At 21.3% G+C, this 21,919-nt stretch overlaps 9 protein-coding genes across 9 annotated transcripts; 4 read left to right on the forward strand and 5 right to left on the reverse strand.

Annotated features, from left to right (window-relative positions):
* Positions 1-881: 881 nt before the first annotated feature.
* Positions 882-1,653, forward strand: PY17X_1458600 (40S ribosomal protein S17, putative; the record flags this gene model as incomplete). The annotated part of the gene is made up of 2 exons (XM_022957690.1): positions 882-884; positions 1,243-1,653. The coding sequence occupies 2 exons, from the start codon at positions 882-884 to the stop codon at positions 1,651-1,653; spliced, it is 414 nt and encodes a 137-aa protein (XP_022813038.1).
* A 1,007-nt stretch (positions 1,654-2,660) lies between these two features.
* Positions 2,661-4,650, reverse strand: PY17X_1458700 (rab specific GDP dissociation inhibitor, putative; the record flags this gene model as incomplete). Its single annotated transcript, XM_022957691.1, has 4 exons — positions 2,661-3,853; positions 4,031-4,123; positions 4,350-4,410; positions 4,633-4,650. The coding sequence occupies 4 exons, from the start codon at positions 4,648-4,650 to the stop codon at positions 2,661-2,663; spliced, it is 1,365 nt and encodes a 454-aa protein (XP_022813039.1).
* Positions 4,651-6,003: 1,353 nt separating this feature from the next.
* On the reverse strand, positions 6,004-6,717 carry PY17X_1458800 (mitochondrial import inner membrane translocase subunit TIM13, putative; the record flags this gene model as incomplete). The annotated part of the gene is made up of 3 exons (XM_719261.1): positions 6,004-6,061; positions 6,249-6,421; positions 6,667-6,717. The coding sequence occupies 3 exons, from the start codon at positions 6,715-6,717 to the stop codon at positions 6,004-6,006; spliced, it is 282 nt and encodes a 93-aa protein (XP_724354.1).
* Positions 6,718-8,428: 1,711 nt separating this feature from the next.
* PY17X_1458900 (SNARE protein, putative) lies at positions 8,429-9,409 on the forward strand (the record flags this gene model as incomplete). Its single annotated transcript, XM_718642.1, has 1 exon — positions 8,429-9,409. One exon carries the CDS (start codon positions 8,429-8,431, stop codon positions 9,407-9,409), a length of 981 nt encoding a protein of 326 aa, XP_723735.1.
* Positions 9,410-10,134: 725 nt separating this feature from the next.
* Positions 10,135-10,902, reverse strand: PY17X_1459000 (zinc finger protein, putative; the record flags this gene model as incomplete). Its single annotated transcript, XM_718643.1, has 1 exon — positions 10,135-10,902. One exon carries the CDS (start codon positions 10,900-10,902, stop codon positions 10,135-10,137), a length of 768 nt encoding a protein of 255 aa, XP_723736.1.
* A 925-nt stretch (positions 10,903-11,827) lies between these two features.
* On the forward strand, positions 11,828-12,079 carry PY17X_1459100 (dolichyl-diphosphooligosaccharide--protein glycosyltransferase subunit OST5, putative; the record flags this gene model as incomplete). Its single annotated transcript, XM_022957693.1, has 1 exon — positions 11,828-12,079. The coding sequence occupies one exon, from the start codon at positions 11,828-11,830 to the stop codon at positions 12,077-12,079; it is 252 nt and encodes an 83-aa protein (XP_022813040.1).
* Positions 12,080-12,828: 749 nt separating this feature from the next.
* PY17X_1459200 (conserved Plasmodium protein, unknown function) lies at positions 12,829-13,241 on the reverse strand (the record flags this gene model as incomplete). The annotated part of the gene is made up of 2 exons (XM_723912.2): positions 12,829-12,894; positions 13,074-13,241. The coding sequence occupies 2 exons, from the start codon at positions 13,239-13,241 to the stop codon at positions 12,829-12,831; spliced, it is 234 nt and encodes a 77-aa protein (XP_729005.2).
* Positions 13,242-15,000: 1,759 nt separating this feature from the next.
* On the reverse strand, positions 15,001-16,734 carry PY17X_1459300 (vacuolar-sorting protein SNF7, putative; the record flags this gene model as incomplete). The annotated part of the gene is made up of 8 exons (XM_022957694.1): positions 15,001-15,045; positions 15,160-15,218; positions 15,318-15,353; positions 15,434-15,491; positions 15,680-15,788; positions 15,964-16,190; positions 16,467-16,553; positions 16,669-16,734. 8 exons carry the CDS (start codon positions 16,732-16,734, stop codon positions 15,001-15,003), a joined length of 687 nt encoding a protein of 228 aa, XP_022813041.1.
* A 2,985-nt stretch (positions 16,735-19,719) lies between these two features.
* PY17X_1459400 (translation initiation factor SUI1, putative) lies at positions 19,720-20,693 on the forward strand (the record flags this gene model as incomplete). The annotated part of the gene is made up of 3 exons (XM_723841.1): positions 19,720-19,819; positions 20,262-20,362; positions 20,547-20,693. 3 exons carry the CDS (start codon positions 19,720-19,722, stop codon positions 20,691-20,693), a joined length of 348 nt encoding a protein of 115 aa, XP_728934.1.
* Positions 20,694-21,919: the final 1,226 nt, after the last annotated feature.

A 21,919-nucleotide genomic window follows, 5' to 3' on the forward strand; every position in this document is an offset into this window, starting at 1 on the left:
ATTATAAATCCAAATAGGATATATAAAAGAAAAAAATAGATAAAAAATTAAAAAATATTCGTATATATATTATAAACGTATTAAAGAAAAAAAACATGTATTTTTTTTATATTATTTTATGCAATATATAAAATATATATATTCTACATTTAAATTTTGAAGCCAAAAAAATTTCAAAGTTTGGAGATTTATGGCTAATATTTAGGTGTAAGGGGAATTTTTTTTTATTGTGATTGTTTTTTAAGTTATTTTATATATAGATTTTAAAATATAATAAAATAAACAAATAAAGTGCTTAAATTTTGAAAATGCACTAAATAATATTATATAATGTATATTAATACCGTATGGTAACATTTTGCAGTATTAAAAACAGTTTTTATTAGGTATATTTGCTATATATATGCAAATAAGAAACAGGTATTTCAAAGGGGTTTAAAAAAATATAAATCGTAAATATATGTATATAATAATATGTAGCATATTAAAAGTATAATAAATAATAAATGGTATTAATTTTTATTTATAATACCAGTGCCTTAATTTTTTTGAGTACATTGATTAAGGAATACATATACCTAATATAAGCATATATATAATTATTAATATCAACAAAATAAGTAATAATTATACATAAATTTTAAGCATATATTATATTACAATATTGGTTTATTTTTCTTATTTCCATGTTGCAAAAATATTTTTTTTTTAAATAAAAAAAAAATTGTTTACAAATATTTATAACATGTTTAAGATAAAAATAATGTTACTAAAAAGTTAAATTAAAAAAAGAAAAGAAAAATAAAATAACATTTTAACATTTTATTTATATTAAATATAGAATAAATTAAAAACAAACGAATTGACTATCTCTTGGAAAAATGGTAATAATTAAATAATATATATGTTAAAAAAAAAATTATTATGAAAATTGTGATAATAATCCTAATGATACAAAAAAAATATGTATATGTAATTTACCCATATATATGCATATTTATATTGTATTATATGGGACCTCACCACATCTAAAATTACATATGAAAAAAAAGAACAATTGAAGTATATGTGGGATAAATATTGAATTATATATACAAGCGGCGTTTTAACCATTTTCTTCCTTATGTTTTCTTTTCAAATTATATATATTTATTTTTTTCGGTTCTACTTAATATTGGATATACCCATATATATACAAACATACAATACATTTTTGCATTATTTGCTTTTATACGTTTACAGGGAAGAGTTCGTACTAAGACTATCAAAAGAGCCGCTAGGCAAATCGTCGAGAAATACTATGCTAAACTTACTCTCGACTTTCAAATAAATAAAAAAATAACAGAGGAAGTTGCAATAATACCATCAAAAAGAATGAAAAACAAAGTTGCTGGTTTCGTTACACATTTAATGAAAAGAATTCAGAAAGGACCCGTCAGAGGTATTAGTTTAAAACTTCAAGAAGAAGAAAGAGAAAGACGTTTGGATTTCGTACCTGAAAAATCTCAAATCGATGTTAATGTAATATATGTAGAACCTGATACTGTAAGAATGATTAAATCTTTGGGAATTAATATAAGCAACATGAAAATCCACAACCCAATGATTAATACTAATCACCAAAAACAAAACAGAATGAATGCCCAATATTAAAATAGTGTATAAAATATATAACTTATGTAATCTATGCATTTTTATATATATGAATGTTGAAGTACCAAAAAAAAAAAAAATTTAAATATATCAATAGTTTTAGAAGAAATTTATATCCAAATTGAGATTTTTCGAAAAATAAAAAGAATTTACATAATAAAAATATACTATATAGAGAGAATAAACAAAATAGCACATTATTATGCTCGTAATTATTTTTTTATCCTGCTTATATGACTGAATAATATGTGCATATATAAACAAGATATTTAAAAATTTTTTATTAACATCTTATTTATGAATAAAATATTTTTATTCATGATTAACTTTTTTTGCAAATGCATTTGAACTTTTAAATTAAAAATCATTTATTTAAAAATTATGCTAAAAAAATTATAAGATAGTTTTATAGCAATAGCAACAGTATAAATGTGTAGCACTCATGGAAACAATAATAAAATGGGCATTATCGTAATAAAATAATATTGCACAAAAGTTAAATATTTATATGAAAAATTTTGCTTATAATTCTTATACTATTCTATTGTGATAGAATAAATTACCCTTTTTATTATTATTTCATTTTTTAAATATTTTTTGTTTATTTGTTGAAATATATATTGTAAAATCAAAAAAAAACGAAACGTAAAACATATACAATATATGTATGCATATATATATAGGAAGTCCAACAAAGGTATATATATGCATTAACTATGCATATTTAGTGGAAAATATTGCTATTTTTTATTACAAAAATTCAAATGAAAAATATGTATATTAAATAAATGGTATGCATGAAAAATAATTCATACAAATGTGTTCATTTTAAGTGGATTGGTCATCGCATAATAAATAAGCATCTATATATATATGCATAGTAACGAAAGGATTGATATATAAATTCAATACAACTCATTATGAAGGTAAAATTGAATAAATTAATAATAACGATAATAATTATTTTGTTTGTTCTTTTTTGATGTTCTCGCTAAACGATGCCCAAATCATAGCTCGTTATCACTCTTATTCAAGTCATCAAAATTTAATTTCTGTCCCCATAAATTTTCCCATATTTGTAAGAGATCATTTGTTGCGGTTTCAAAATGTGATGTTGCATCATAGGAAGATGTAACAAATATATTATCCTTTGGTTTTGGATTAGTGGATACATATAAGTCTGATATTTTAATAAATTTCTCGTCAATTGGTCCTAACAATTCCAATGCTTTTTCAATTTCTTTTGTTGGGTCATTAGTTTCAACAGTAGCTGAAACAATGGCAATATATTTACCTTTATATGAAACACCATGTTGAAATGAAACTAAGTTAACATATATATCACTCTTTCTATTTAATTGATTTTGTGGTATAATAATTTGGCAACTATTAATATCATTTGTTTCTGGTATTGGATTACTTAATATACATATGCATCTAATAACTTGCCCAATCTTTTGAATTTTATTTTCTAAATGCATAACATAACTTGGATCACAAATGACCTTATCACAATATGCAACTTCTCCATCACTGGATTTTATACCACATACTTGATTATTATCATTATATATAAAATCAGTTACATTCTTATTAAGCATAAATGTGCCTCCATTTATTGCACACATTCGTGAAAACCCTTCTGGTATTCCACCAAGTCCATATAATGGATATATAAATGGTGATTTACCAAAAGCTGAAATAGAATGCATGTATAGTTTTATTCTTTCTAATGTTATATATGCTGGTTGTTTTAAATAATCATCATTTAAATATAATGCAACAGCATGTCCTAAGAAATCAATAGTTAACTGGCACAAATTAAAATACTTATATATATCCATCATAGTCAATCTATATGGGTCTAAATTATCCCAAGTATTTCTATCATTAGCATTCCATTCACTAACATACTGATAAAAATTTTTACATCGATTTTTTTCCATTAAGGACAATAACGGTGATACTAATGCTTCCATATCTGTTGATGGAACTTTATGTATAAATTTTTCCGAAAACAATAAACTTTTTTTTTGATGTTGATATACATAAGATCCTTCAACAACTAGCCATTCTAAATAATTTGTTACTCTTGTTTTTTTTAAAATTTTTACTAAATTTCCTCCAACTAAAATAAATTTGGGGATAAGATCAACATTCCAATGTCTGTTTTCTCCATATTTGCTTGGAATTTTTTCATCTATAATAAAGGGAAAGAAAACGAGATTAGTTTAGCTGTATATAAATTGGTGATACATTACAATTTTTATAACAATATCAAGCATAAAAGTATGTATATATAGTAATTGCATATTTCTTATTTTTTCATCAATTCCTCCTTTATCTACATATATTCATTATGCTATTTATTTATTACTTGGCTTAAAGGTGTTATATAAGTTGGTTAAATTAAGAGAAGCAGTTTCGCCACCATAATATGGGTTTCTATCAAGTACTAGAATTTTTTTACCTATATAATAAAAAAATAATATATATATTCCATGATATGGTAGGAAAATATGTATATACAAATTTTCACAATTATTACGTAGAAATAACTCAATACATCGCACAATATAAGCGGTAGGAATTTCTAGAGATATATATTCCTAAACATTTTCTCCTTTTTTGTCTAGGTTCCTCTTTTTTCCTTTCCATATTTTCAATATATATATATATATATATATGTTTGTTACCATAATGTGACAAAAGCCCACTTAGAATACATTCCTTAAGTCCTGTTCCCAAGATTATTACCTAAATATAAGGGTAATGTTAAATTATTAGTATGTATATATATAACAGTATATATTTTTTCTTAATATTAGGTGTGAACTATATGTATATATTCAAGAATATATAATAATAGGGTAATTTTAATGAGCAAATACACGTCCTGAGGTTTATGGAAAAATGTTTCACAAACTATGCTATTAATGTATACATATATTTTTTTTTTTTTCTTTTTAAGGTTATTACATCATAATGCTCATTCATCTTATTCTGGTAATAATGCAACGTAACAAATTTTATAAATGTTTAGATTATTTCCTTTGATTTTTTTGATTCTATTATTCAATATTATTTTTGTATATTCTAGTAATATACCAAGTTTAATAAATTCTCCAAATTATTTGCTCATAGAAGAGGAAAAGTAATTTGAAAATAATACTTCTTATTATAAATTTAAAATTAAAAAAAAAAAAAAAAAATGTAATTAAAATAAAATAATAATAATAATAATATAATCCGAATAAAATTATATTTATATACAAAAGTATAAATAACGGTATTATTTGCTAACAAAATGCAATAATTAAAAACACATTATACTATTTCATATATATCCTTAAATATTATATATAAACATATTAAATACTATATATGCAAGCTACCATTGTTATGTTATAATTAAATATATTATATTTATTAGTTGACATAATATTTAATTGTATAATATGAATAAGACTAAAGATTATCACACTAAAAAAATAAAAAAACGCACATTATAACTCCTACACATGCATAAAAATTATTTTTTTATTTTTTGTGAAGAAACACAGTTATAAAATTATATGTTTTCTTCTAATTCCTACGCTTCTTTTGATTTTTAATACTATAATACTTTTCTAATTCTGCTAAAATTACCATATTTCTTTATATAAATATATGCATATATTTTTTTTTTTCACTAACATGTTTCTTATAATATATAAAAAAGTAATGAAATTAATAAAAAATATTTCGAATCAAATTAAATTATAAATTGGTATATTTGCATATGCTTATTTTTTTTTTATATCCCCAAAAATTTTTAAGGGGCCTTACAAAATGCTTGAATATAGTATTACTTGTGGATATTATATATATATTATACCCATATAATGGCTACGATGTATTTATAGTATATTGGGATAGAATAATACTGTGATGGATCAGACCAGTGGTTATATATATACATACATACACACAACACTGTTCATTTAAATATGTTCAATGTTAATTCTTTTCAATATGAAATTGAAATATATTTTTTTCTCAATCTCCTCAATTATAAAATAGATAAATTTTACTTTAAAGGATACCCAATTTTAAACATTTTATTTCACACACAAAAATATATATATACAATGTAGTAGTAATTTGAAATTCTAATACAATGTCAAAAAAAGTGAATGAATTTCCTTTAAAAAATAAAAAATTGCAAGGTTAAAATTATATTAAACAAATATAATGAGGTATTTTCTGGAACATTTTATGTTATGAATAAGTAAAACAAAAATTAAATGTGTAAATATAAAAAATCGAAAATTTAAACAAAAAAGGATAAAACAAGCTTCAAAAAAGGGATTATAAATTTAAATAATCTGAATTTGATTTTAAAAGTTTTGTCATTTGTTGTAATCGCCTAAGGAAAAAAAAAATTTTATTATATATTTTTATTTTTTGGCGTATGTAAGTTAATGTATATAAATATACCAATGTAAACACAAGCCAAGAAAAAAAAACTACAAATCATATTTATGTAATACAAAAAAATAATTTTTTTGCATGCTTATTTTATATATTTTTTTTGTCTTTTTCATTTCACTTACTCGTTTAAAAACGCATTGGTGTAAAAGTAGCTATTTGCACAATCCCATATACATTTTTGTTCATTTGAGCTTAATTTATTTCCTATTTTTGAAACACATTTATTAAAACAAATATCCATGACTTTAACATTTTCCTTTTGTCTTTGTACTATTTCTTGTAAACCTAATAAAAGCTATTGTGGAAAATAAAAATATAAAATATTATTTTGTGTAATAGTTGTATAGCACTAAACATGCTTATATAATATACTGAAAAATATAGGCTATTCGTAATTGCATTTTTATTATTCCCTCTCCTAAGAAATGGAATTAAAAACGAAAAGGTACGATGCCTATAATAATAGTTTTATATATGATTTGATATAATTAGGCCAATTAGTACTTATATATTCATGTATATATTAATTTTGTTACGTACAGCTGCTTTCTGCTTATCATCGAGATTATCCCCTGTTAAGGATGGGTCCATCTTTTGTTATTTTTGATATAATTTCACTTGGTTACATATATTTGATATTCTTTTGAAAATAATTGTGTATATTCTGGCTTATTTATCAATTATATATCGTTATAGAATATTTTACACTATCTTATAGGTTAAAACAATATTAGGAATTAACAAACTTGCATATATAAATATGTCCCTTATATTTCTTTATTTTTATTATAGTAAAAATAATAACGATAATACAAATATTAACAAATTTTATGAAATATTAAACTTTTATTTCAAAATAAGTAAACTGTTTTTTTTTGTACTTAATGGTATTTTATTTTCAAAAAAAATTACATCATTACATGTATATATATTTTTTTTTTCATTCTTTATTTGGTAAACATTAAAGTTTTGAGAGTTTGTTTCTCTTAATATATTTTACATTAATTTTTGTTCAATTATACTAACAACATATATAATGAATGCATATATTAGTGCTATATATAAATTAACGACTATGGATGATGTTTAAGAAAAAAAAAAATTTTCTTTACCCCCTTTTTAAAAAATTCATTGCATATAAAATAACAAAAGGGATAAATGATAAAATATCAACTTATTATGCGAAAATAAAATATATATAACCATAATGTTTGGAAAATCCCTTTCATATATTCATAAGAACATCATTTTATTTATATCTTAAGGAGAAACTATCAAAACCAGGAATATCCATATATATGTGTCATTTGAGGGAAAAAAGACTGTTATATATATCCATAATTATATTTTTTGCATATTTTAAACCTTATAGTAGTAAATATTTTTTAAATATCATGGTGTGATAACATATAAAATTGTGTATAATATATTATATGCGACTAATAGAAATATATTCAAAGAAAAATACTCAAAAATATATATTATGATTATAATAGAGGAAAATTTGCTAAATAAAATTGAAAATAGCTATATTTCCATTACACATAAGTCCGCATATATATATAATATATATATAATTATAATAATATATATTTTTTATATGATTAAAAGGTGTATCTTAAAAGGGTTACCACGGGAAACAGTTTTATTCATCTCTTTAAGAAAAAATGGTCAGCAAATGACAAAAAAGAAAAAAACGTAGTAGCTGAACGATGAAAAAATAAAGTAAAATAAATAAAAAGAAGTTTTACATGAAAATTTTGTAAAAAATTAATATATTTCTTCGGCGAAATTAAAAAAAAATAATAATAATAAATTACTCACGTTTTTTTAAAATCGCACAATATATTTCCTAACATAAAATTGGTAATGATAATAAACACATGCATATATAGTTATATTTTTCTTATATATTTCTAAAAAATTGGAAAAAATATATTAGGATATTTCATTAGAATTACAATAAAAGAAACTATTTATATGAATACTTTTGTGTAATAGTGTTTATTTAAAAAAATATAATATGAAAGATATCATAATGTGAAAGGAGTTTTTTTTTACTCCAGTTTATTTTTTATTTGAATATAAAAAAGGAAAGAAGAACGGACGAAAGGAAAAAACAAAGATATTTTACACCCCACTATAAGAAAAAAAAAAAAAACGATATTTCTGCCTTTATAGTATAAAAATAAGGAATATATAAGAGGCAAAGGAATAATCAATACAACAATTTTCCTAAAAAAATTAATAAGTATAATTAAATAAGAATCAAAGGGAAAAAAAATTAAAGAGTGTGAACAATATGGATGTGATATATAGAAATATAACAAACAAATATTTTGATTACAGACGAGAAATAAAAAGAAAAAGAAATCGATTTAAATTATCGGCATATGAAGAACTAAATGATAATGATTCAGGTAGAGAAAATCTGCTAAAAAATGAAGACATTGAAATGCAAGAAGAAAGTATGTTACCTCCACACTGGATCGAAACAACAGAAGAATGTACAGAAGATATAAATAATATAAAAACAAAGTTATTAGAATTACAAAAATTACAAAAAAATAAACTTTTTAATGTTTTAAATAATGATGAAAAATTATCAGAAGAAATATCACAAATGTCAACTGATATAACTATGTTAATAAAAAAATGTGAACAAAAAATTCATACTATATCTAATGATGATGATAATAATAATGTGAATAATAAAAATTATATTATTGAGAAGCTTAAAAAAAATGCAAAAACTAGTTTAATTTCTCAATTACAATATATTTCTAAATCTTTTCAAAAAAAACAAAATAATTATATAAAAGAATTTAAAAAATTGACAAATAATTGTGATCAAGTTGAGCAATATCAAATTGATACATCCAATAAAATTTATAAGAAACAAAATTCAGACATATTTATACAGGGAGAAATAAACGAAGAATATAACATGCATGAACAGCAAAGCCTATATGAACAGCCAAATCAAGTCAACTTATTAAACCTTAACAAAAGAAATAGTGATTTACAAAAAATCACCAATACAGTAATTGATTTACATAACATTTTTAAAGAATTATCAGTTATGTTAGTTGATCAAGGGTCCTTATTAGATCAAATTGATTATAACATAGATATGTCTTTAGATAAAAGTGAAAAAGGTTTAAATCAGTTAAAAAAATTAGAGAAACAAGAAAATGGCAAAATAGCAGCACGATGTGTCTCATTTTTAACAACTCTCATTTTTATTCTCTTGATATTAATAATTTTGAAACATTTGTATTGATACTTTGTATTCATATATATATTTCGATATTGATGTATTTTATTTTTATTGATTTTTTTTTTTCTCTTCATGATTTTTTTATCAATTTTTTAATATATTTTATTTTTTTCGTTATACATGTTTGTTTCACATTATTTCATGGGTTAGCGCATGGAATAGCAATTTTGGAAACCGAGAAAGGCATGTCTCTATGCACATATAGGATACATAAATGTTCCTCGTATGTATTTGCCACCTTTGTTTAAATTTATTTATCTCATATATTATACAGTGTATATAATGCTCAATTTAGTGATCAAAAATATAATTTTAAATTCGACCAATTTTAAGCATGTATATATATGTTTACTATTTTTGTATAAATAATATTAGTATCGTCTTGAAAGACGGTATTTATTCTTATATTTCAACAAAACAAACATTCGTAAATTCACATTTCAACCGCATACACACATATATATTTTGCATGATTATACGGGTAAATACAATATGCTTCGTTTTTTTAAAGCACTAAAAAATATTATTTATATTAGATTTAGTTTTATTTATATAATTTTTTATGGGAGAATGAAAAAAAAAACATTTCTAATGACTATTTTCAATATAATATTTTTTGGAAAATAAAGAGACAATGATATACAAAAAAAAGTAAACACATACGCATGTTTAAAGTGAAATAAAAAGTGCTAGTTATGCAACTGAGCACATACAAAAAAAATGGTGATTCAAACAAATGAAGTGGGTAAACCAAATTTCTTGAAATCATCATCGACATCGTCGTTATCTAATTCATTGTTTTGTTCTTGTTTTTTTTTTTGTTTTTCCAATTTTTTAATAAGTTTTTTTTCTTTTCTTCTATGCATCTTTTTTTCTTCTAATTCTTGTAATTCTTTTATTCCTTTTTTAGCTTCTTCATATAGATCTTTTTCAATATTTTCATGAGATTTATTATTTTTTTGATTTTTAAGTAAATTTAATTTTTTTTTAACATCGTCTAATGTAACATTTTTTACTTTCATACTATATCCTAACATTCTATTATGATTTTTCCCATTAATATGATCTAAATATGTTTGCGAATCTTTCAAAGTACAATCACATATTTTACAATAATATCCTCCCTGCTCTTCTTTAGTTGTTTTATGAGTAACAATTTGAACTTTTCCTAAATTTTTTTCTAATGACAAATTCTCTGTTCTTTCTTCTAATAATTTTCTTTCGGATGGATCAGGAGGGACAATCTTATTTTTTTTTTTTAAATCTGGAAACAGTTTTAATATTAATTCATCTTCTTCATTTTGGTGTTTTTCATTTGAATCTTTTCCCTCTAAAGATTTTTCGTCTAGCAATTTTTGATAATATTCTTTATCCCAAACTTTTCGCCCATAATTATCGATATTTGATTTTCCTTTGTTCTCATTTTCATAAAATTTGTCTTTTCTTTTGTTGTAATCGCTATTATTATAAGGATTGCTTCTTTTTTTATTATTCATTGTTTGTTTTTTTTGAAAAAATTGTGAAATTTTACAATATATCGTTTTTAACAACTCTATATAGTAACAATTAATTATAAAGAAATTGAAACTAAAATATATTGAAAAATATTCATTATATTTTTTAAAAAGTTATATATTTTTTATAAAACATTACAACGGAGAAAAGAAAAAAATATAGTATGTGATTATATAGTTTGACTACATTATGGATATAATTGTGTTAAATATTATATTTCATCAATTTTTTTTAATATTAATATAAATTTCTAATTTTAACAAAAATTATATTATAATTTCCTAACATTATAAATATATTTTATAGAATTATATTTATGGAATTATGAGTAATTGTACAAAACTTTTATATAAAAATTATTTATTTTATTCATATATATTTTTTGATGTCCTTATAATTTCCATGGAATCGATTTTTTTTCTTTTTTTTTTCCACTTTCATTATATACCTGAAAGAAAAATATAAAATATGAATTCTGTAATTGATAACAAGAAAAACTAAGATTAATAAAATAGTGATAGAACAAAGATATACCATAATAAAACAATTACACATATCATCGTAAAAATATTGCATTCTAAGTATTTTATTGCGTAAAATTATTTCAATTGAATATAATTTAAGAATTCCCCTAATATTTTTAATAATTTTGCACAGAAACATTTAACATACAACAAAATTAAGTTTTCAAAAATTATACGAATTATATATAATATAGAATTAAAATAAAAGAAAAAAAACGACACAACCAGAGAAAAAATAAAAAAAAAGTACGAAAATAAAGTGATAATAATCCATTATATTCGAAGGACTAAAAATGTGATTTAAAAAAGAAGAGAATCTACTGAATGAAAGACTTTTTTATTATTTTTTTGGATGTATACATATACCATTAAAAACAATAAAATGGCTACTACAATCAACACAAATCTATATTTAGAACCTTATAACAACTTATTAGACATACAATATATTCCTTATGCAGTTTTTTTATTTTCAATATTTTCTTTTGTAAGTATTATTGTTTTGCTTGATTATATGCATCAAACAAATAAAATTAAAAATCACAAAGTGGGTATATTGTTGTGTTTCATAACCTCGGTTAATTTAGGTTTTTCGATTTTTTTTTTATTGATATACTTTAATATATGTTTGTGATACTCTCTCAAAATAAGGTATGCCTTTTTATTTTTTACAGTGTTTATAACGCAACATACTTTAAATACAATAATTATAAGAGTCAAATTTATGTACAATTTTTTGTGTGTTTTAATATCCATAACTTTCATTAAAATTGGAAATTGACATATTTAAGAAAATGAACTATCGAAATTGGTGAATTTATTAAATATATAATATTAATGTGCCTTTAATTAGTATTTAAATGATATAGCAAATAAAGACATAAAAATAAAAATATCAATGAATACAATTTAAAATGTAAAACAATATGTTATTTATAGGTACAATTTTATCCTTTTATTTATAATAAAGTGTTGACAAGAAAATTAAACACATAAAAAGCAATATTTCACTTTATTACTTATTTAGACTTGCAATATATAATGCTGTATCCAATTATACCTTAAGTATATAATACCATAAAATAAATTATATAAAGATATTTTTAGAATAATTCTTGTATTAATCTAAATAGCATACTTTTATGCGAATATGTAAACATTTTCGTTTTTTTGAGTATGAAATATGATTTATTCTATGTTTATAAAAAGGAAAAATTTCAAATATAACGAGAAAAAAATATCTAAATAATAAAATTAAAAACTGAAATAAAATAAATATAAAAATAATAAAATATGAATTTAATTAACTTAGAAATGTAAGAATTTAAATTGCTATATGCATAAATAAATTAAAACAAATCGTGATTATAATGCTTCGCTAACTTAATAACAACAAAACATCTTCTTAATGTCGCTTATTCTTCTTTTGTAATATATTGCTGTTCCATCCTGATGAATTATATAAAGAAAAAAAAAATATAACAAGAATGTAATATAAGTTAGTGGCATATTTTCACTTGCCCTGTATTAATAATAACATTATATATTTGAGAGAATATATAAATAACTCATATATATGTAACAATATATAGTGGTCGGTGTATATTAAATTTATTTTTTTTTCATACCGGCAAGTATTCGATTCGATACATTATTCTATCCCTTTTCGACGGTTTTGTGTTCATAATCGATTCGTCAAAAGAGCTTGAGGATTTATATATTATATTCGGAGAGTTTAAAAGATTATCTATATGATCCCTGGTAATATTTGTTTCTTCACAATTTTTATTTCCCATTTTGTATATTTATATATATGTGTAAAATTATATTTTTATTTGTTGGTTTTAATTTATCACCGTAACTTTTGTTTGGTAGTATATCATTTATTTTAAATAAAACGACAAAGTTTGATAAAAAGAAATTATATAACAAAAATAATATATTAAAAGTTTGGATATAAATAATATTAATATAATCTAAGAAATATAATTTGTCTAATTTAATCATATCAAATAATTTATTGGTATATTTATTTTTTTTAAATGTCTTATATAAATTTTTTAGCGATCTAGCTTTTTTTTGTTAAATTATGTATTTGGGAAAACAAAAATATATTTCTATAATAAAAAAATACATAATTTTCTGAACAGTCATATTTTTTTTGTGAAACATGCGATTATTATTATTTTTTTTTTGTAGGTAGCTTTTAAATAACTTTAAATCTTTTTCGCTATTTATGTGCTTAATATATATATATTTGTAAATATTTGCATGCAATTAAACTTGTTATTTCGACAAGTTGTTTTATAGTTGTCATACCATTTTAAAGAATTTTCTATAATATCGAACAACAATTCTCTCTTATTTTTTTTTTTGAAGTACGATGATTGAATAGGCACTAAATATATGCATATATATATTAAATATTTTAAACTAATTATAGCATGCCTAACATTAAAATGCCTTAAATATTATCATAACTACATTAAATTATAACATTATTTTCTAAAATTCGCACAATATGGTTATATTTTTTGTATTTTCATTTTCTCTACCATGTGAATATAATATATTTTTTTTATTGAAGCGCATTGCCAAAATGTGTGTAAAAAAATTACAATTTGAAAAGTGATAACCATTGGCTATTTTTTTTAGAAAAAAAAATTTAATAGTTAGTAAAAAAAAAAAATAAATAAATAAATAAACGCTTGAATTGTATTATTATGAAAGTTTTTTTATATTTATACATATGTGCGTAAATCTACATGTATATAATGTTGTAAGTTTACTAAACATTATTAATAAATTATATGTGTAAAATAAACGGAAAATGGAAGGGAAAAAATATAAAACAAATAAATAAAAGTGTATATATGATCTCCAAAAATGGAGAACAATAAAATAATCTGGTGTAATTCATGTCTTATAAATATGTTATTAAATAAATTAGAAAATGCTCACTTCTTAAAAATATATATAATCATATTGAAAAAAGGTAAATATTTCAAAATAAAATTGATTTCATCCTAACGCAAATTATTATTTATAGAAAGACTTTAGTAGTTAGGATTCACAATTTTATAAAATACCATAATAACGATTCTTAAATAAAGATTATTGGTTAACCTTTAATATGTCGTATGGTGATAACTGTCAAACTATGAGAACTATAAAATTAAATAAATAAAAATATATTCAAATAATAAAAAAATAAAGATATATTTTCGATACAATTATATTTCCATTGTGCATATAAATACTTGTTATGATATGTTATATTATGTTCGTTCATTCTTTCCTTTTTTCGTTTTCCTTTTATTAAAATTATTATGCGTTTTTTATATAATACATTTCGACTATTAAGTTGCAGCTTGCACATAAATGCAGCATAGTTATGTTGGTACATGCATATATGTATACGAATGGCAATAGAGACATATTATCATTCTATAATAATATATCCTTTTTATAATTAAAACATCTAAATGTTTTGTACGAATTAAAAATGTATAAATTCATTATAGTTGTGTTTCGTTTTTCGTTTAATACCAATATTTATGTCATTTCTCCAATTAGTTCTTTTAATTCTTCATCATCAGACTAAAAATGGAAATATAAAATAAATAATATATATTTCTCCAAGTATAAGTTTGCTTATAAAATATATTTATAATTGAGCACAACATAACAATGGATGTTTCTAATAAATTATACCTCTTCATTAACTGTAGTAGCTTGCTTTATAGTATTACTTATAGAAACGTTTTCTTTATCTGAAAAAAAGTGAATGAAAAAAATGATTAGCAAACAAATCAACGACTCAATTTCGCAATAAAAAAAAACAAAAGACATTAAAAATGTTTTATTTATACCAATTACTACTTCAGAAATGTTATTAACTGGTGTATCTGCAAAAAAAAAATATACATGTTGTTTTTTGTTGATATACATTTTAATTGATTAGAGTAAAATGATAAATATAATTTACTAATTTTTTCTTGGATTGATTGTTCTTTTAGTAAATTAAGTTCTTTGTCGATTTCATCCTAAAGAAAAACAAATGAAACATTATACGTGTAATTTTTTATACATATATGTTTTTTTTTGAACGTTTATGAAAAAATACCAAATTCTGAATTATGTTCACTCATAATTTATAAAAATAAATTCATATAGTAATAATCATAATAACGATAATATAAAAATTTATTTATAATATTGTGAAAAGGCTTACATCATCCACATTATTTAATGGATTAAAACACAAGGCTTGATTTATTTCTTCTTGTATATCCTTATGCTCCTGTAGAGTATCTATAATTTTCTCTACTTTTTGTGTGTTTCTGTAATTAAAAGGGAAAAAATTAGTTTTTAGTGTGTTTACAGTAAGATGGTAGGGGATTATTTTATATAATATAAATGGTAAAGCATTTATAAATATTAAATGTAGAAGGCATCATTATCAATAGTATAATATAATATGATTTTTATCAATATGTATATATATATTTTATGTACATTTCATTATTAAATTTTTTGTGGGTATTAGCAGCATAAGATAATGCATTAACAGCAAGTTTGTGTAAGTGCATATTTTCTAGATTTATCATATTGTCTTCTAGCGTTAATCTATTATTTAGGATGTTTTCTATTTCCTGTTCATATAATTTTTTTCGTTTTAATAATATTTTCGCATTATTCATCTGATTTTGTTGAACCTTTTGTTTTACTTCCATATCAAGTTGCTTTAATTATGGTATAAGGGGAAAAGACAAAGGAAATACATTAAATTTTATATATTTTTTACATTATATTTGATTAACTCAACAAAATGAAATGCAAATTAAGATATGATCAAAGGGTATATGTATTTATGCTTCCACATATATTGTATCTCTCATATATATATGTGTGTGCGTTTTGACTAAACGGTTATGTATGTAACTTTTCTGTAAGAACGCATACATAATAGAGTGACTATTACATATATACACATTTTTTAGTGTCTTTTCAAGGTTTACCTTAATTTTCTTTTCAACCTGAACCTGCTTCTTTTCCAAAGCATCAATTGCTTCTCTGTTTTTTAAAATAGCTTTGTATATTTCATCCTGAAATGGAAGAAGCCAATAGAAAAAAAAAAATTGAATTATAATCGGCAAAAAAATGTATAATGTTTATATGTGATTATATACATGTACGTTGATGTAAATACAACTATCTTACATTGTTTTTTTTTTTATTATCAATATATTCAGAACTATTTTTCTTTTTGCTAAACCAAAATTTCATTTTAAAAATATATATAAATATTTTTAATTGCAATAAAAAATGCTTTTCAATTTACAAAGTAACAGGAAAATTCCCATAAAAGAGAAAACGTAAAAAGTGAAAAAAAAATAAACGTAAACGAAAAGGACGATAAAAAATTATAAACATAAGTCTTCAGTTGTTAAGGGCTGTTAAAAAATTCACACTTGATCTTGTATATATTCCAAACCGAAACTTGTTGCTTTATTCAATTTTTCAATTATAAATATGTATTTTATTAACTTCATAATTAAAAAAAATATATTGCACATGCATATATATAATATATGATTACAGTATGCTCGTTTAAAAAATGTTTTATTATTTATATAACTTTTATGATACATCCTTTTACAAAATATGTATTAAAAAAAATAAATAAATATATATACAATATATATGGTAATACATATTGTGAAAAATTGTTTTTTTTTTTGAGTATTTTATTAATTTTTTTAATAATGTAATTTCTTTTTTTCAATGAAGCATTTCTCATTATTTTATGTTTCTTTTGTCACAAAATTTTTAATTTGTTATATTAATGATTTCGTTTTCATTATTTACTAAGATTGAATATGGGTATATGTAATTTCCAAAAAAATTAATTATTGCAACAGACCATATTGTAATCTTAATATGAGTTCCAATTTTTATACACGCATTTATTTTTTTATACAAACTTATGATTAGTTACAATTTTTGCACAAAAGACAGTCTTATAATAACATATTTATATATGTTTTTTTAACATTATAAGATTAATTCATATATATTGAAAATGCAAGGATTGATTGAAGCTTTGGAATAACAATAAGCTAGCTAATTAATTTATTTTATAAATTTATATGCCGTTACATGAGATAGACATATTTTTATGTTAATATTTATCCTTTTTTATGCCACTATAATATATATTATTATATTTGTTCTTGTTCACATATTGCATATCGCAAAATGACCAAGAATAAATCATCAATTATAAAATAATAGTAAATGGAGATGTTAAGATTATACTATTAATTCAAACTGACATTGGCTCATTATGTAATCATTTTAAAAAATAAAACAAATATATACATGGTTCGAGGTGTCCATAAAAATATATTTCAGTATTACACGCTATATAATTTTAGTGTTTAAATTTACATTTATGAATAATAAAAGTATTATCGAGAAGCAGTTATATCTTCATATATATGATATTTTATTGGTATTACAATGAACATGGTTTTCTAAAATAGCATATCAATATTTTTCTATAAAACAATTGTCAAAAATGATTACATTATAATAATCAATTATTAAATGCGTTTATTATTACCATTAGATATTTTTATTTAACAAACATATGTGACTCAATATAAGCCCATCACATGTACATTTTCATGAGTGCTTAGATTTTTATTATATTTACACATGTATATAATATTGGGCTATATTAAGCATGTGCTACATATACATATTTATAAGCATATAAATAAGTCATTTTGCTCTGTATGCATAAATATGGGAACGTGTTTACGAACAAAATAAAAATTTGTGATACAATCCGAAACCTAGAGGTTGATATATGCATTTCTATATTATTGATAAATACTCCTTTATATATTGTAGGAATAAAATTAGAATAAATAAAAAAATATATATGTATGCAGAAAAATATATATTCTTGTCATTTTAGCTATATAATATATATTTTTTTTAGCCTCACAAATGGTTTTTAATATAATAAACAGAATAATATACTTTTATATTTTCATAAATTAATAAGCCCCTAAAAGAGGAGATAAGTTATACCCTCATTTTCAAAAACACATATAAAATACGATTAAAAGTGCTATCATGCCTCCTTCTATGAAAAAAAATATAAATAAAAAAGTAGAATTCCCTTAAGCATGTAAATTCACCCCAAGTTGTATCATTTTATATTAATTATAGGAATATACAGCATATACTTAAAACTATGAATTCCCATTTGGATATATTATAATATCAAAAATATAAATAATATAATGCGTGGTGTTTATGACCAAGAGGACCACACGTTGAGTGAAATTTTTATAAAATACATTACACATAAGCCTATATTATATACAATTAATATATGTTTGCGTATATAATTGTGCAAATTTTTGCATAAAAAAATTAAGAATAAATTTTTAAAATATTAAACAAAATTAAGGATAAATAATGTATCAATTAAAAAATAGTTCAAATTATTCTTCTTAATTATCCTATTTTTACACAATATATTTTATATATGTATTTACAATATATTTGCAAATAATTTTATATATTTTATAATTATAGTAGTTGCATATTTAATAAGTAAACATATATATATGCTATTACATATGTTTATGGATAATTTTTTATGCAGATATTTGTGAACATAGGTTTTTTAAATATTTATGAAATAAATTATTTTCAAATTTCATAGATATTATTAAAAGCGAAATTTTGTAGTAATTAATTTTTTTTTTTATCGGCAATCGGAGCATGCAAAATTATATGTACATATAAATAAAAATTACCATTAATAAAAAAAAAGAAATAAAAAAAATTAAAATATTTATATTTATATTTAAAAAATATATTTTATTAAAAAAAAATTAAATATATGAATTTTTAAAACATAAATCATAAATGATATATATAATTAAAATAATTTACTTAATGTTATAATTTATAATATATATTGATAATAAAATTTCATTTTATTTTGGTATGTTTTTTTTTTATTTTAACAAATTTATTTCATTTCAAAATTAATTTTAATATATTATTTTATATATTTTTATTTTATTTGCTATTATTTTGTTCACAAAATTTATAAAAAAATATATTTAAGCATATATATTAAAAAAGCAAAGAAACGCGCCTTTCAAGTTTTAGTTTTATAAAACAATTTGAGAGTTCTTAAATTTTTTTTTTTTTTCACTTATTTATAATTCGTCTTAAAGCTTGATGAACCTCGCTATACAGAATCTTGGTATTAATGACCCCTTTACAAATGAAAATATTGTCGATAAGGGGAATGGTAAATCTAACGCGACCAATTTAATACGTAAGTTTAATTTTTTGCAAATTTTATATCATATAATTTTATGTTTATGCTGTTTTTTTAATAATGCGTGACTTGTTTTTGTGTACATAATGACATGCACAAAAAATAAGCACACGCGATAATTATATGCATATAATTTTATATGGAATTATATACGTATAGTTTTTTTTTTATGGGCATTGGCATGACTTCTTCACAGTTGTAAAGATGCGACATTAAATAAGCACTATATGTATATACATGTTTTTCTTTTTGCACGGGCTCAAATATACATACTATTTGTGTTAAATATGATTTGAACGCCTGTAGATTATAATTGTATTGCTTAACATGTAATAGTTGACATATTATTAACTGTTTTAGCCATATACATAAACATACATATTATGAACTAATTTACTATGCTTCCAAATTCACTTATTAATATTTTTGATTTTCACAGATATTAGAAATCAACAAAGAAATGGTAGAAAAAGTGTTACTACAGTACAAGGATTAGGCAAATCGTATGATTTGAAAAAAATGGTCAGAGCCTTGAAAAAGGTAAACAATATTTTATTCATTAATTTGTTTTATTTTGTGTAATAATCCAGATAGTGAAATTTTTATTATTGTGCCACTAAGCATTTTGCATAAATATATGTAATATGTATTATTTGTACACACAACCCTTTTTAATATTTTTTCGTTCAATGCATATGATTTTTGTCTGATTTAATTTTATTAGGAATTTAATTGTAATGGAACAATTATAGAAGATATTGAGCATGGTTCAATTATTCAACTTCAGGGCGATAAACGAAGTAATGTTAAAGACTTTTTAATACGAGAAGGAATTTGCTCGGTGGATCATATACGTATACATGGTGCTTGAGTTTATATTTTAATTTTTATATATAAATAATATATATATATATATATATATATATATATAATGCATGGTATATACATAAATATATATTTAAAAACAGTCCAATGTTTTTTCAATAAAAAAAATTAGTAAAATTTTCTTGTACAATTATGCATATTGTTTACACATATGGCATTATTTTGAATGGATTAAGCAAGTATTAAAAAAATATGAAATGCTGAAATTATTTAGAAATGATAAAACCAGAAAAATATAGAGAAGAAAAAGACATGCTTAAGAAGAAAACTAGTAGATTGTTATGATAAAAATGTATTTGTATTCTATTTTTTTTAATAACAAAAATAAAAAAACAAGTATAGGCCTTTTAATATATTAATGTAGTGAAATATAAGTGTACATAATGCATGACTACTGTTTCATGTTATAAATAAATATATATAATTATATGTATGATGTGCTATTTTTTTTTTAATATTCATAAAGATCACATGTATATTTAATTTTATATGTATATTATTGTACCAAAAATCAAATAATTTTAAAAACTTATACAAAAATGCAGTAATACCATGTTGAAAAAATGATTAATATAAATAACATTCTAAATTAATTAGAGAAACGTCTAACGAAATGAGATATTTCGTATTCACCACTCATTAATGTATATATATGTGTGTGTGTGTATGCATTTTGCAATGGTTTTGTTTCAATCTTAGAGTAAGAGGTATTAAAAATATTGTTCATTCTTTTGTTCTTTACTGTTAACTATATGCGAACAATAATGTCGTTATGATAGATTTGTATATTATACTTTATAATGTTCTAATAAATGTTATTTTATAAAGAAAAAATCTTGAAATGCACATGTGCACCCAAAAACCTAAGATAATAATTTTTTGAAATAATTTTTTTTAAAACGAAAAGAGGAAACAATGAATTGTTATTGTGAAGGTAAAAATATACTCTCCTATTATTGCTTATTTTATTTGTTTTGTCCATTTATTATTCACTACATTATTTTTTTTTTGCACTTAAACGTCTGAAAAAAATTGTTATTTAAATACACACACCGAAAAAAATAACTAAATTTAATGCGTAATTAAAAGAAATATTACATAATCTATAATTGTTTAAAACATAAAATAATAATATTTTTTATTTATTAATGTTGTAAATATAAATAGAGCTGTTTATTATGTTAATAATAAATTTACGATATAATGCATATT

The sequence above is a fragment of the Plasmodium yoelii genome (genome assembly GCF_900002385.2).
Source record: "Plasmodium yoelii strain 17X genome assembly, chromosome: 14".
In the NCBI taxonomy this organism is placed as follows: domain Eukaryota; phylum Apicomplexa; class Aconoidasida; order Haemosporida; family Plasmodiidae; genus Plasmodium; species Plasmodium yoelii.